The sequence below is a fragment of the Aethalodelphis obliquidens genome, unplaced genomic scaffold (assembly GCF_003676395.1).
Source record: "Aethalodelphis obliquidens isolate GAN/ISIS:26980383/991018 unplaced genomic scaffold, ASM367639v1 scaffold28, whole genome shotgun sequence".
Lineage (NCBI taxonomy): Eukaryota > Metazoa > Chordata > Mammalia > Artiodactyla > Delphinidae > Aethalodelphis > Aethalodelphis obliquidens.
This window is the reverse complement of record NW_020837972.1, coordinates 5,938,732-5,952,434: the sequence shown is the minus strand read 5'-3', so window position 1 is coordinate 5,952,434 and position 13,703 is coordinate 5,938,732. Positions and strand designations below refer to the sequence as shown.

The 13,703-nt window shown below is 47.9% G+C and overlaps 1 protein-coding gene across 1 annotated transcript in view; it reads right to left on the bottom strand.

The window, feature by feature from the left end:
* WSCD2 (WSC domain sialate O sulfotransferase 2) overlaps positions 1-12,630 on the bottom strand; it is a 43,707-nt gene extending 31,077 nt beyond the window's left edge. The window contains exons 1-2 of the mRNA XM_027125259.1: positions 11,972-12,630; positions 1,667-1,781 (exon numbers count right to left, since the gene is read on the bottom strand). Coding sequence (XP_026981060.1) covers positions 1,667-1,781; positions 11,972-12,350 — 494 coding nt within the window. The 5' untranslated portion in view covers positions 12,351-12,630. The remainder of the gene's footprint in view (positions 1-1,666; positions 1,782-11,971) is intronic.
* Between the last annotated feature and the right edge of the window lie 1,073 nt (positions 12,631-13,703).

Sequence of the window (13,703 nt, the reverse complement as noted above, 5' to 3'; positions counted from 1 at the left end):
CAGCAGGAGTTTCTAAAATTTCCCAGCTGGGTGTGAAAATCAGAGCAGTGGTGCTCCAACCATAGTTCCAGGACCAACAGCATCCAGTGTCACCTGGGAACTTGTTAAAAATGCAGATTCTTGGGCCCTACCTCAAACCCACCAAATCAAAAGCTGCAGGTGGGGCCCGGCAATCTTGAGAGATTCAGGTGATGCTGACGTGTGCGTCACAGCCTAGATGGAGTGACAAGCGCTTAACCAGAAAACGCCGGCATAGTGAGATGAGGGTTGAGATGGGGTAAGTCTCAGATTGTGGAAATGCAGAAGAGGCCCCCAACCTGCCTGGGGTGTCAGGAGAGACTTCTCAGAGGAGGTGACAGCCAAGGTGGAGCTTCAGAAGACCAGTCAGATCAACTCACGTAATTCACTCTGGTTCAGCGCTGCCCACATGGGTTTCCAGGTGGATGCAGAGATGAGCCAGCTGCAGCCCTGCCCCCAAGGGGCTCCCCAGCTAGTTGGGGAGGCAGAAGCAAGAACGGGGTTTGGGCCACAAAATGCCAATAGCTTACACTTCCTCTCTTCCAGGCACTCAAATATTTGCTTTGCAAATATTAACTCTTCAACTCCCACAAGACCTCTCTGAGGGCATGGACTCTGAAATTCACTTCTGTCTCCCCACCGTTCAATAAATAAATTAAAGAATCAACATCCTCAAGAGCTTGGAGTCTTTCCCAAGCTGGAGATGGTCCTGGGCTCAGGATTTCAATGGTGAACTGTTATGGAAGCTGATTATAAAGGGGACAGTGTGTTCTAGTCAGGAACTGAGGGAAGAGTCCCTTGGCCACCCACTTGCCCATTTCCACTCCAGCCATGCAGTGGAGCTCCTTCGGAGCTTGTGATCAGGCTAGAGCCTGAAGATGAGCATGTTAGAGGCCTCTCACAAGCCATCACACATCAGGGGACCCAGGGCACAGGGGAGGAGAAGGTCAGCTCACTCCACAGTGCCTCTAGGGCAGCAGTGCTGGTTCCCAGGCCTGGACTGAGGGTCCCAACTCGCCAGTCCTCTGGGGCCTCATCCACTCTTGGAAAGTGAGCGCCCTCCCCGCAGTGCATGTTCTAATCAAGAACATCATTTTATTCTTAGATTGGAAAACACTGTCTGGACAGGTGAGTGTTTCTCCCTGGTAGAGAAACAAATAGTTTCTTGGCTGGTAAACCATTAAATAGCCCTGATCCCGGGCTCCCACCTCACCCTTCCCACGGGCATCACACAAGCCTCACGCTCACAGACTCACACTTGCCTGCGTGTAAACACCCACTTGTGCTTTCCCCACAATTCGCGACCCTTGCAAACATATCCACAGAGACTCCTGCACTCACAGCTACTGTTATTTAAAGACAGTTAGGTACCGGCATTAAGCTTACAAACATATGACCCTGCATACCGTACACTGCAAACTCACTCCTAGGCAGTCTCACAAATTCCCACAGACCAACTCCCTGCTGAGTTGCATGCACGTATGCATATGCACATGCACACACACACACACACACACACACATCACCCTTTCCTTGTAGCCACATGTTCATCCTCCCTCGTGCCCTCCCATGGAAAAAGAAAGACCACCACAGGTAGGAATCTGAGAAGGAAGGGATCTGAATGCCTGGGACACTGGTGGGGCCCTACCGTTCTGCACAGTTGTCCTGGCAACGGAAGACGGTCATCTTTTTGTAGTCGAAAAAGGACACGCCTCGAAGGGCCCGGCTCTGGGTGTCATCCAGGTAGCAGCCGATGTACTTAGCTTTGGGGAGATGAGAAAAGTCAGATTTGGCAGGGGGGACAAAGCTGAAAGGGTTTCAGGAGTAACCAGTGTGCCTCTGGCTATGTGGCCTTCTTGACCTTTTGGTACCAATTCCTTCCTCTGAGCAGTAAAGTAGAAACAAGAGAGACTGAAACTCATGTGCATTGGCAGAACATGATCTATAAAGGCAGTGGTGTCCCATGGGTGAGGCTGTGGGCCCTGGAGGTCAACAGAGAGGAGGGAGGGACCTTTCCAAGGCCAGGGTTAAGGTCATGCCCCTGGGCTCTACTGGTGACAACTGGGCACCCAGTAACCCAAGCCAACATCATTCCCTAAGCACCAAGCAGATGAGACCTGTATTAGGACAGCTCTGAAGAGCCTGATAAGTTGACAGCCTGTGATCATTTCTGCAAGATGGCTTAAGGTGTTATTTTCCCTTGGAAGGAACACTGGCCTGGGATATCTCAAGATCTAGGTTGTCGTATCACTTTGGTAACATTCTCGTGCTGACCTAGTGCATTTAGGCCAGTTACCTCCCTGAGGCCTAGTTTTCTTCATTGTGGGGATGAAAATATCAGCCCAATGAGGTTAACATGGACTTATTTGTATAAACGTCTCTACCACAGTGTCTTGAATATAACAGGCACAAAGTTAAGGTGAGTGGAATAAAAAACCAGCCATCCACAGTGCTGTATAAGTACTTTACAGTTTGCCCACCTTGTGGGCCAAGGTGAATGCTTTCATCCAAAAGGAAAATTTTAAATAATGTAAAACAACTATCCAAGTACAAACCATTCACTTAGTTTTCTTAAAGTAGTACACGTGTTCCTGTACTTCCTGGTAAATAGTACACAAAGATGGTACTTTACAGTTTATAAAGTCTTTTCCCATATGTTCTTATAATCATTAATTTGGACATGCACTTTGCTAACTGCTTTACACATATTGTCTCAGCGAATCCTTCGAATGACCCTATGAGGTAAGTATTAATATTCCCACTCAATGTAGAAGAGGAAACTGAGGCCCAGAGAGGCTAAGTCTGCCTGCCCAAGGAAACACAGCTGCCCAAGGAAACACAGCTTATACCTGTGGAGTTAGGTTTGGACCCAAGCAATCTGGCTGCAGAGCCCATGTTCTGAACTACTGCTTGTTTCTCTTTGAATCCAAGGATCTTTGCAATGACCCAGGTGCAATGACCCTTGGCATGCTTAAACTGTTTTCTTAGATGATTGAACAGAGGCCCAGAAAGGTGAAGTGAGCTGTCTGAGACCTGAAACTAATTGATGGTTGAACAAAGACTTAAATCTAGATCTATGGGACCCCAAACCAGTGCTCTTTCCACCCTTGCACTTGGAAATAACTGAAGGTTAGACCGAGGACCCAGCCAGCCCTTGGAATTAAACGGCCCTCATAGGGAACGACTGAGGGGAATATTACATGCCACTTGATCTCGTTCATGGGTGGGCTGCTGTCTATTTAAACTGTGGGCTTCTTGTCCCCCTCACTCATGGTGGAGAGCAGGGTCTAGCAGAGGATACAGGCTCATTATGGAGCAACTGTTTCCCTCACCACCACCCTGGTAAGTGCAGAATTTGTTAGCCTCGCTGGAGATGCGTCTCATCCCTGATCACCTTGAATTTCTTTCATAAGACAGAGGTGATTTGGTCAACTAAGAACAGTCCGTCCATCTTTAAAAGAAACATTGCCTCCCTGGAGCGGGCACATCAGATGGTGACAGCTCTGGAAAAGCCTACATCTTGTCACTGTGCTTGTTCAACAATGTATGTCCCTCCTGTGTCACAGAAGGAACCACGGCCCTGGGGCACGGATGCTTGCTTACATCTGGGCTGGGAGTGAGAACTTCCATGGGCCATGGTGGTGACAGTTTCACACCAACTTCAGCTCAATAGGTCACTAGAGGACAGAGTGTCCAAGGATGGGCAGGAGGAGAAAAAAAAGGAGGAAGGAGACGGAGGGAGAGGGGAAGGGGGGAAGTGGTTGTTTTACTTTGTCAGCATGAGGTCACTGTCATCAGATCAAAAACTGTGTGTGTGTGTGTGTGTGTGTGTGTGTGTGTGTGTGTGTGAGCGAGAGCGAGAGTGAGCGAGAGAGAGAGAGAGAGAGAGAGAGAGAGAGAGAGAGCGAGCGAGAGAGGAGAGAATATGTATTGAGTATCTACTATGTGCTATCTACTTTACTAAGTGCCACGCCTTATTTAAAAAAATTCAGTCCTCACACCCTTCTTATTAACCCATTTTATAGATGAAGAGGCTGATCCTAATGACTATTACATCTCTCTGTCTTAGATGCAAACCTTTCTTTTGGCATATGGTATATGTTCTGACTGGTAACCACTCATGTTACTCCATGTTACTCGTTTTTATGTAGAATTCGAAACTATGTCGTCTGCCTATGTTACCACAGCTTGGAAGCGTCTCACTTAACATTTAAGCCCAGATCTGTCCTCCGTCCATTTTACATTTGGGGGGGGGCTTCACTTCCATTTGGCCCACAGACTTCAGGATCACAAGGGGCCACACTGAGTTCTGATGGAGAGTAACACTCGTGACCCAGAAATGCCAGGCTTGGAGTTGGGTGTACCATGACCATGGGTGGTCTCACCTTAGGGTGAGGGTAGGTGCATTTGGCCATATATGGGATAGTGGATTGTGTTAGATGAGATTTTTATAATCAAATTAATAGGAGTGCGAGTGTATGTACACACACGTCCTCTGCGGGGTTAAGGGGTAGACTGTAATGGTACTGTTTGTACCTTCAAAGCACCCCCTCTTCCTATTTTTCTGTTAACAGATCTTAGCTGCTCCGACCATGAGGAGACACTGACCTTGAAAGAGCCAATCATGTTGCACCTGCCACCAGCCAGTGACTGATGGCTACAGGGAAGGGCACATGACCCATTCTTTGGATTTTTATAGATTAAAGCTGGGAGAAAGCAATCTGTTTCCCTTGGGTTATGACACTGGCATTCTCTAAGCCCAGAGCTACCAACAGCCACAATCCCTGGCATCAAAGTCAGTCTGTACAGGAGAAGAACCAAACTACGTCAGAGGTGAGCAGAGATGAGAGTTAGGAAGAGAAGGGCACAAATCACTCATTTGAAAATCTAGCCCCTTTGGTAGTTTGGAGACAAGACACAATACATTTTCTTCTTTAGCTTAAGCTGATTCAAGATGGGTTTTTGTCCCTTGCCACCAAAGGTGCACTGACTAATATGCTGATTGTCAAGCTAAGTTGCTTAAGTCCACCCAGCTTGGAGAGTCTAGACTACACCATGTCTAGGCTGCTTTTTCCCATGTACCACTTTCAGTCTCAGCTTGGGAGAAGGGCTTCTCCATCCTCCAAGAGAGGCCTTCCTGGAGGGATGATGGGAGAGGGAGGGTCTTTTGGGAGAAGAGTTGAGATTTGACCATAGGTCCAACTGCCCCTAAGGGCTTTTAAATGTTATACCACCCCTTCCCTAACCCTCCCACAGGCCAGGCGTCAGACTGAGATGTCCTACATAACAGGTGCTCAAAGACTTATTGGGTGAACAGATGACATTCCATTTCCTCATCTGTCAACAGGAGGAAAAAAGAGATACATGGTACCTTCACTGATGCTCTGGAGAAGAATGGGCGTGTTACATACTGTGACCTGATGGACGGGCTGAGCTCTTTGGGTCAGGAAATGGATATTGAATCTGTTTCCTCCTTGTCCTGGGCAAGTGCTGGTGACTCTTTCCCCACTGACCCTTCAGTGCAGGCTGTGGCCAACGTAACCGGTGACCCTGTCCCTGGAGTTCTATCACCCTGCTAGCAATGAGCTCATCAGCAAGGGTACTGTCCAACCCACTTCCACCATTTTCCAAAGGCCCGCCTCAAGTTCTGCTGTGGTGGCAGAATCTCCCGGAGATGAGGTGGAGATCGAATATGTAACACAGGGACAAAAATCACAGGTCACTCGAGGGTGAATTAATGGCCGAGTTCACATAATCTGTCAGTTTATCTCTGCAGCCATCTAAATATTGCTGAAATGGCCAAGTCCTGTCCCAGTCCGCCTATTTATCTCAAGCACAGAAACCAGTGAGGGGTGAGCCCAGGAGAGCACAGGCATCTGGAAAGGAGCTCTCCTGACTGTGTTTCTTCCCCTTTCCTTTCCTTTTTTTTTTTCCTTTTGCTTCAATTAATCTTCCTTTTCAAGAAATTTTGCTCTCTTCAATGAAAGTAATTCGTTAAAAAGATAGCCACACATATGCTAATTTGTATTCCTCTCATTTACCGTCTGTGAGTAGATTCACAGACAGGAGGCACTACAGTGTCCTACAAGAACAGTTTTGGAGTCCACCAGATCGGGGTTCTAATCCTGACACTGCAGTAGCCTTGTAGAATTACTCAAGCTCCTGCCTGAAAAGTGGAATAGTTATGGGTTGAATTGTGCCCCTCATCAAAAAACCAAAAAAGATAGGTTGAAGTCCTAAGCCCAGTACCTCAGAATGTGACCTTATTTGGAAATAAGGTCATTGATGATGTAATTACCTATGAGGTGATACTGGAGCAGGTGGGTCCCAATCCAATGTGAATGGTGTCCCTGTAAGAAAGTGGCTCTCTGAAGACCCAGAGAAACAAGGAGAAGGCCATGGGAAAACAGAGGTAATGACTGGCGTTATACAGCTGCAAGGAATGCCAAGGGCGCCTGCTGATGCTAGAAGCTGGGAGAAAGGCTTGGGACAGATTTCCTCTTAGAGCCTTTGAGAGCCCATCTTGATTCTGGACTTCTGGCCTCCAGAACTTCAAGGTAATACGTTTCCATTGTTCAAGACACCCAGTTCATGGTATTTTGCTACAGCAGCCCTCAGACTCTAATACAAGGGTAGTTTTAAGATTGATTGTAAGATTGATCTCTTCATGGAGAAGAGAAACTGTATATTCCTGCTGAGGATTCTCCGCCATCTTGGAAAGTTGTCCTTCAAGAGGATCACTCCAGTGCTGTCTGGGTTTCCTTGCAGAGAGAATGGAATTTCCTGCTCATATCTAGGCTTCCCTGGGGTAGAAGGGATGCATCTTTCACTTTGGTCAAGGCCCATGGATCTTGCAGGCTCAGCTCAACTATCACCTCCCCCAGGAAGGCAGCCATGATACAGCCCCATGACCGAACAGGATCCCTCCTTCGGGATCCCAGAGTCCCCTGGCTTACCCCACCTTAACACTTTTCTGAAACAATTTTCCAAGTATTGTCCATTATTTTTTCAAATTAGAAATAATTTAGGCCCATTGGGGAAGAATTTTTAATAAAATGAAAAAGTGCTATCGTAGGGGAAAGCAGGATATGATGCTATATATACACCATTCTATTCTTTAGAAATACACACATAGAGGAAAAAGACAGGAAGGTAAAGGTGATACACCAACAGTGTTGACTGGGACTGTTGCTGGATGGTGGGACTCTGGGCTATTTTTATTTTCATCTCTTTTTTGCTATGTATTCTAATTTTTCTTCTTTGATAATCAAGAAAAAAGTTATTTTTGAAAACATAATTTATCTTTTACTTGCCTGTTCCCCCAGGAGGGTGTGAATACTCCTCAGAGGAAAAAAAAAACACTGCTTGAATCATTCTCGTGTCTCCACCTCCCAGCACAGGGTGGGGCAGACAGACGTGCAGTAAATATGGAATGAATGAATGAATGAATGAATGATTGCAGTTGGGGATTCTATAGCTCAGTGGTTAAGAATAAGAGCTTTGGATTCAGACAGAATTGGGTTGGAGTCTGTTCTGCCTCTTAGCAGCTGTGTGACATGGGGGGCAAGTCATTTACTCTCTCTGAGCCTCTGTTTCTTAATGTATGGAAAGAGTTGAATACTTCCTACCTGATGTGAGGCTGAGTATGAGCACACAGTCTCCGACACAGAGCAGACCCTCCGTAATCTGCAGAGATTGCATCTTCAGCTGGAGGAGATGGGGAGTGGGTCCCCTGCTGCCCCTTCCAAAAATGCTGACTAAATACCCCCGTGTCCTTCTTTACACCCAGCCCACCCTTTCTGTAATCTGGGGGGAACAGAAACAGCACAGGCTTTGAAATCAAACTGGATCTGGCTCCTGGCTCTGGTCCCAACAACTGGGTCACCTAAGGTAAGTCAAATCATCTCTGTTTTGTCCTACAGAATTACAATATTAATAATAATAACCAGCACATACTAACTGCTTACTGTGTGCCACACTCTGTGCTGAGTACTTGTGTGCTGAGAAGTGAGACGATGTAGTGCTTAAGGTTCAGGTGTAAGATTCAAACCACCTGGGTTCAAATATTGGTTGACCCCCTCCTCCAGCTGGATAACCTTGGGCAGGTTACCTAGCCTCTCTGTGCCTTAGTTTCTTCCCTGTATGGGGGAGTTAAGTGTCTACTTAACTGAGTTGCTACGAAGATTACATGAAGTAATAGATGCAAAGGGTTTAGAACAGTGCCTGGCATTCAGAGAGCATGCTATTGATTTATCTTATATAATCATCACATCAGTCATCTGATGTTAAGTACTTTTTATCTCCCAAAGGAAATTGAGGCTCAGAGAGGTGAAGTGACCTGCCCAAAGGTGCACAGCCAGCAAGCTGCAGAACTGGGATTTGAACCCTCATTTGGCTGCTCAGAGCACAGAATTTCGCAAGCCTAGCAAGGTGACTGGCACATTGTAGGTGCCAGCTCCACCCAGGAAGTCAGACTTCCTGCCCAGCCCCAGCCCAGCCTGGGAGCAGCTCCACCCTCACCAACTGCGCCGTGATGGGCTCCGAATCCTTTACAGCTTAAGTCTTGCATCACTGCATCAAGCAGAGCCCTTGCCAGCTTCAGAGAAAAGCCAAATGGGTGTAGCATCAGGTCAAAGAAGCGTCTCGTTTTTATTAGCGTTAATCTAATATGTTGTATTTCCTTGCTGAACTCAGAATAAGTTAATCAAGGACAGTCTGAATTTGTGTTTTCTTACTAAGACCACCTGATTCTAAAGCTGCCTGATGAGAGCTCTGGGGTCCAGACTTCTTTCTTATTTTCTCTTCCTTCTCTCTTTATATTTTATAAAATACATAAGATTTCCAGAGGCAGCAGGGATAGCGTGGTAGAGAAGAAGGCTCAGAAGCTTTGGAGTTAAATGGACCTTGTTTCAAACCTCATTTCTTCCACTCACTATCTGTGTAACCTGGGGTAAGTGACCTCTCCCTGAGTTTTAAATTTTCCCATTTGTAAAATAGGATAATAGTCTCTAACTTTTTGAGTTGTTGTGATAATTACATAAGGCAATGAAGCACTTATAACATGGTCTAGCCAATAATGACCATTCAATAGATGTTTAGCTATTATTTCTACTACTAACAGCAGAAACTATTAGGTGACCTATTATTATAAACCAGGAGGTGTAATAAGCATTTTACATATATCATTCCATGCAAATAACATATGAAAAGCAAGTGGGACAGTGACTGGCATGAAGCAGGTGCTCAAGAAATGGTAATAATTACTCGTGATAGTGGCAGTGGGATTTCATTCTCATAACAAATGGGGGGATGTTGTTATTGTCGTTGGATAGATCAACTGTGCCACTAGGGAATCATATTCTACCAAAGGACCTCGATAAACACAGGCAATTACCATTTACATAAGGGCCATGACAGGGAGTAGAGAAGAGGAACCTTCGATCAAGCCTGGAGGTGGGGTCAGGGACAATTTTCTGGAGGTGAGCTAAGCTGAGATCTGGAGGAAGAGTAGAGCTAAGCCTGTGGAGACACTCCAGGCAGAGGGCTGGCCATTCATTCATTTGTCCATCCAATCACTCATTCATTCAACCAGTAGGTATTGAGCGCCATCTTTGTTCCTGGTGCTGTCCCAGGTGCTGATAGAATGAGGTGACAGGACAGGCACTATCCCTGCCTTCTTGGAGCTGACGGTCTAGTAGTAGAGACAGACTATAAACAAGAAAGCGAGTAAAAACGAGATACTTTCAGATAGCGGTAAGTACCGTGACAAAAATAGAGCTGGGGCATCTGGTCCTGACCAGGCACAAAGTGGTGCTACTTTGGGACAGTCCAGGAAGACCTCTACAGGGTGGCCAGGTTTGCCTGAGGTCCAGGAGGAAGGGAGGAAGGGAGCCATGCAAAGATACGGGGAAGAACACCCCAGGTGGACAGGACTATCTATACAAAGATTCCGAGGTAGGATAAGACTTGGTGTGTTCAATGACCAGCAAGAAGGACAACGGAGAGGAGTGTGTGGTGAGGAGGGGTAGGAAATGTTATAACGTGAGGCTGATTGGTGGGCCATGGTGGGGACTCCGGAATTTATCCTAAGTATGATGGGAGCATATCCTAAGGCGCAGGCTTGTGGCAAACTTTGGGGTTTGCAAAGTAGCAGAAGGAGTTTGGTGTGGCTGGGGTGAGACGAAGCTTACTGATTGGAGAAGGTAGAGAGGGAACCCACATCATGATTTCTCCATCACTGTAGCACCTCACACCTCAACTGTGCCTACAAGATGGGGTCCCTTACCCAGGTAGATTACAAGAATTTCCTGATCATCCCTAAGGATTTACTGTGTGCAGGCAGTGTGCTAAGTGTTTCCATAACCATGTCTCATTGAACTCTCCGGAGAAACCTGGCGGGGAGGGGGTCATTATTCCCATTTTACAGATGACAAGACTGAGGCATGAGAAGGTAAAGCCACTTGCCTGGACCACACGGCTGGTTGGAGTGGACCTGGACTATGAATCCAAGTCCTCCAATCCATTCTGCCACCTCCCACAATCCCCTTCACCTCCCTGTGAAGTTTTCGAAGAGGCAGAATTCTAGGAAATTCCTGAGGGTGAGACGGTAGGGTCTTCTGGAGGCTCCTGAGCCAGGTGCAGGGTGGGACTGAAGCAGGGAAATGTGCTCCCCGGGATGAGTCCCCTCCATTAGTCCTGCTTCCTTCCACGGTGGGAGAAGGGGTTTTTCATAGGTTGAATCACAGCAGAAGCGTGGCACGTGGCAGGGAACACAAGGGCTAGGGAGGTTTTCCTTCTGTCCCGATTGGTCGTAGATCCTCCCAAACCATCTGTCCCAGATTCTGGAAACATCCATTCGTGTTAATCTCACGAACTGCAGGGGTTGTGGGGTCCTCCCCAGAATGCGGGTTAGATGGGGAGACATTGGCTGACTCTGGGAGGTAGTCATAGAGCCAGCATCCAGGCCAGATGGGTCTGATTTGAACTTACCACTTACCAGTTATGCGGCCCTGGAGAAGAGTCTTCACTTCTTCAAGCCTGTTTCCACGTCTGTTAAATGGGCATAAGTTCATATTCCTTGTTTAAGTCCGTGGAGTGTAGTGAAAATCAAATGAGGTAATGCACTTACGAAGAAAAGCCCTTTTTTTTTTCTTTTTTTTGCGGTACGCGGGTCTCTCACTGTTGTGGCCTCTCCCGTTGCGGAGCACAGGCTCCAGACACGCAGGCTCAGCGGCCATGGCTCACGGGCCCAGCCGCTCCGCGGCATGTGGGATCTTCCCGGACCGGGGCACGAACCCGCGTCCCCTGCTTCGGGCAGGTGGACTCTCAACCACTGCGCCACCAGGGAAGCCCAAGAAAAGCCCTTTTGGACTGTGACAGGCTAAGAAAATGCAACGAAATATGCCCAGGGCGATGAGGTTCCCCAAGTGCCATCACTGAGAGATCCAGCAAAGTGAACTGAGAAGCAATGCAGCGGAGCAGAAGCTCTGTCACTAGCTAGCTGTGTAAACTTGGGCTCTCGGTGCCTCAGTTTCCTCACCTTTAAAATGGGAATAACAGCACCTATCACATAGAGTTGTGGTGATAATTCAATGCATGTCAAGTGCTTAGAAAAGTACTTGGCCCTTAGTAAGTGCTCAGTAGATGCTAGGTGTTTTGATTTTCAAGTGTATGTAACAAGGGCTAAAAACGCCTGCAGGGTAGGGTCAGACTTTGGACTCTGACAGATTCAGGGTTCAAATCTAAGCTTGGCTGTTTACAAGCTGTGTGACCTTGGGCAAGCTACTTAATGTCTCTGAGCTTCAATTTTCTCCTCTGTGAAACCTCTTGCATGTATGATGACCGGTTCCTATTAAACACTGAACACTGGCAGCTGTTATTACGTTATTATCATCATCATCCCCCTTCCCTTCTCCTCAGCCACCTTCCAAGCCCAGATGCTCACCCCTCTTACCTCGCTCCTCCTCCTTCTCCCGAATGACCCTCCCCTTGAGGGCCCGGCTCCAGGCTCCCCCGTAGTCCACCAGCTTGGCTCTCTCATTCCCGTCCTTGCCCTTGAACCAGGGTCCATACCTGCGGGCGATGCTCGAGGTTTCACCTGTATCCCGGAAGGCTCTGCCCAGATTTAAGTCACCCAGAAAGGGCAGCTCAGCGCCCTCCACTGGGGCCCCCGCAGCGGGGTTGGCCTGGTTCTGGGAGACAGCAGGCTGACCCACAAAACCAGAGTGAAGGAAGACGAGGCTCCCAGCTGTCAGGTAGAGCACCAGGAAGGTAAAGAAACGTACAGGTTTCCTGCGGAAGTACCGCTGGAATTTGAACCAGAGCTTGGCCATAGCGGGATCATTCCGGACTGGATCGTTTCGGCTCCGCTGGGGGCTGAGGGGTGTGATCCAGGGAGGGAATGGAGGCAGGGCTCTGCTTCTCAAGCTTCCCTTAGGGATGGAGCCCCTGGGGGTCTTCAGTCTTAATCCGTCTGTGAAGGTGACTGCCAAGATCAGAGCAGAAGGGCAAGTCCAATGCCTGGCTGAAGCCAAGAGAATAGAGGACAGAGTTCACCAGCCCTCCCGGAGCCAAGGAGAGCTTCTTTGGGCCATGACAGGGGTTCTGAGGCTCGAGCCACGCAGGAGTTGGTCCCATTTTCCTACATCTTGTTCTTTGTCTCAGCGTTCCCGAAGAACTTTGAAAATAGCCATCGGAGGAGGATTTTGGGAGGCTTCACCAGCAGCTGGAGTTCGCGTCTCGCCCTTTCTCAGTTGCTCAGGCCTATAGGGGCTGGATTATTTCACTGAGGGCCGTGTCTGGCCTCTTCCCCAGCTGGGGACCAAGCTCAGCGTGTCCACCTGGCAGAAACAGAAGCTAGCGGGCTTTCATCCGGTCAAGCATTCGGGCTCAGGGCTGTCACCTGCAAAACAGCACAGGTACAGGCATAAGAAATCTCCTCATAGAGGCCAGAACTCGAAGCGTTCTTGAACATTCTCAAGGGGGGATGCAGAGTCAGAGAGGGGAGGAAACCAGCAGCTCAAAGCACCCAGCAGTGCTGGGTAGAAGCGAATCCTACTGGGTCCTGGTTTGAGGGCAAGCTTTATCTTGGACAAGCACAGGTTCTTATGCCCCACACGTTTGCATATTTGTCAAATATACACTGATTCGTGGGTTACTTCAAGGCCAAAAAGTACTTCCTAGGTCCTTGCTGAACTGTCTGCTGGACCTGGCTGGTACTGAACCAGATCAAATTCATTCATTTTTTTTTCCCAACAAATGTTTAGCGAGCACCTACTGTGTAGCAGGCACTGTCCTAGGTGCTGGAAATAAAGCTGTAAACCAGAGAGACACAGTCCCATCCCTCACAGGGCTCACATTGTAATGGGAGAGATCAAATCCATAGCCCCCCTCTTCTATCCAAGGAAGAAAAGAAGGAAGGAAAGCAGAATTATTTAGCAACATACGCATTCACTCAGTATTTATTTAGTGTCTCTGGTATGCCCTGCTTTGTGCCAAGCCTTCTATGTGTATTAATGATTCTTCCCCATGTTCCTGTGGGAAGTAACTATTTCCCATTTTACAGATGAGGAAACTGAGGACACACAGCTGGTGAGTGGTGGAGGTGGGATTTGAACCCAGGATGGTCCAAACACAAAACCGCAGCTCTGAACCCCTGCCTTTTTGACGCTCTTTCTCCAAGTGAT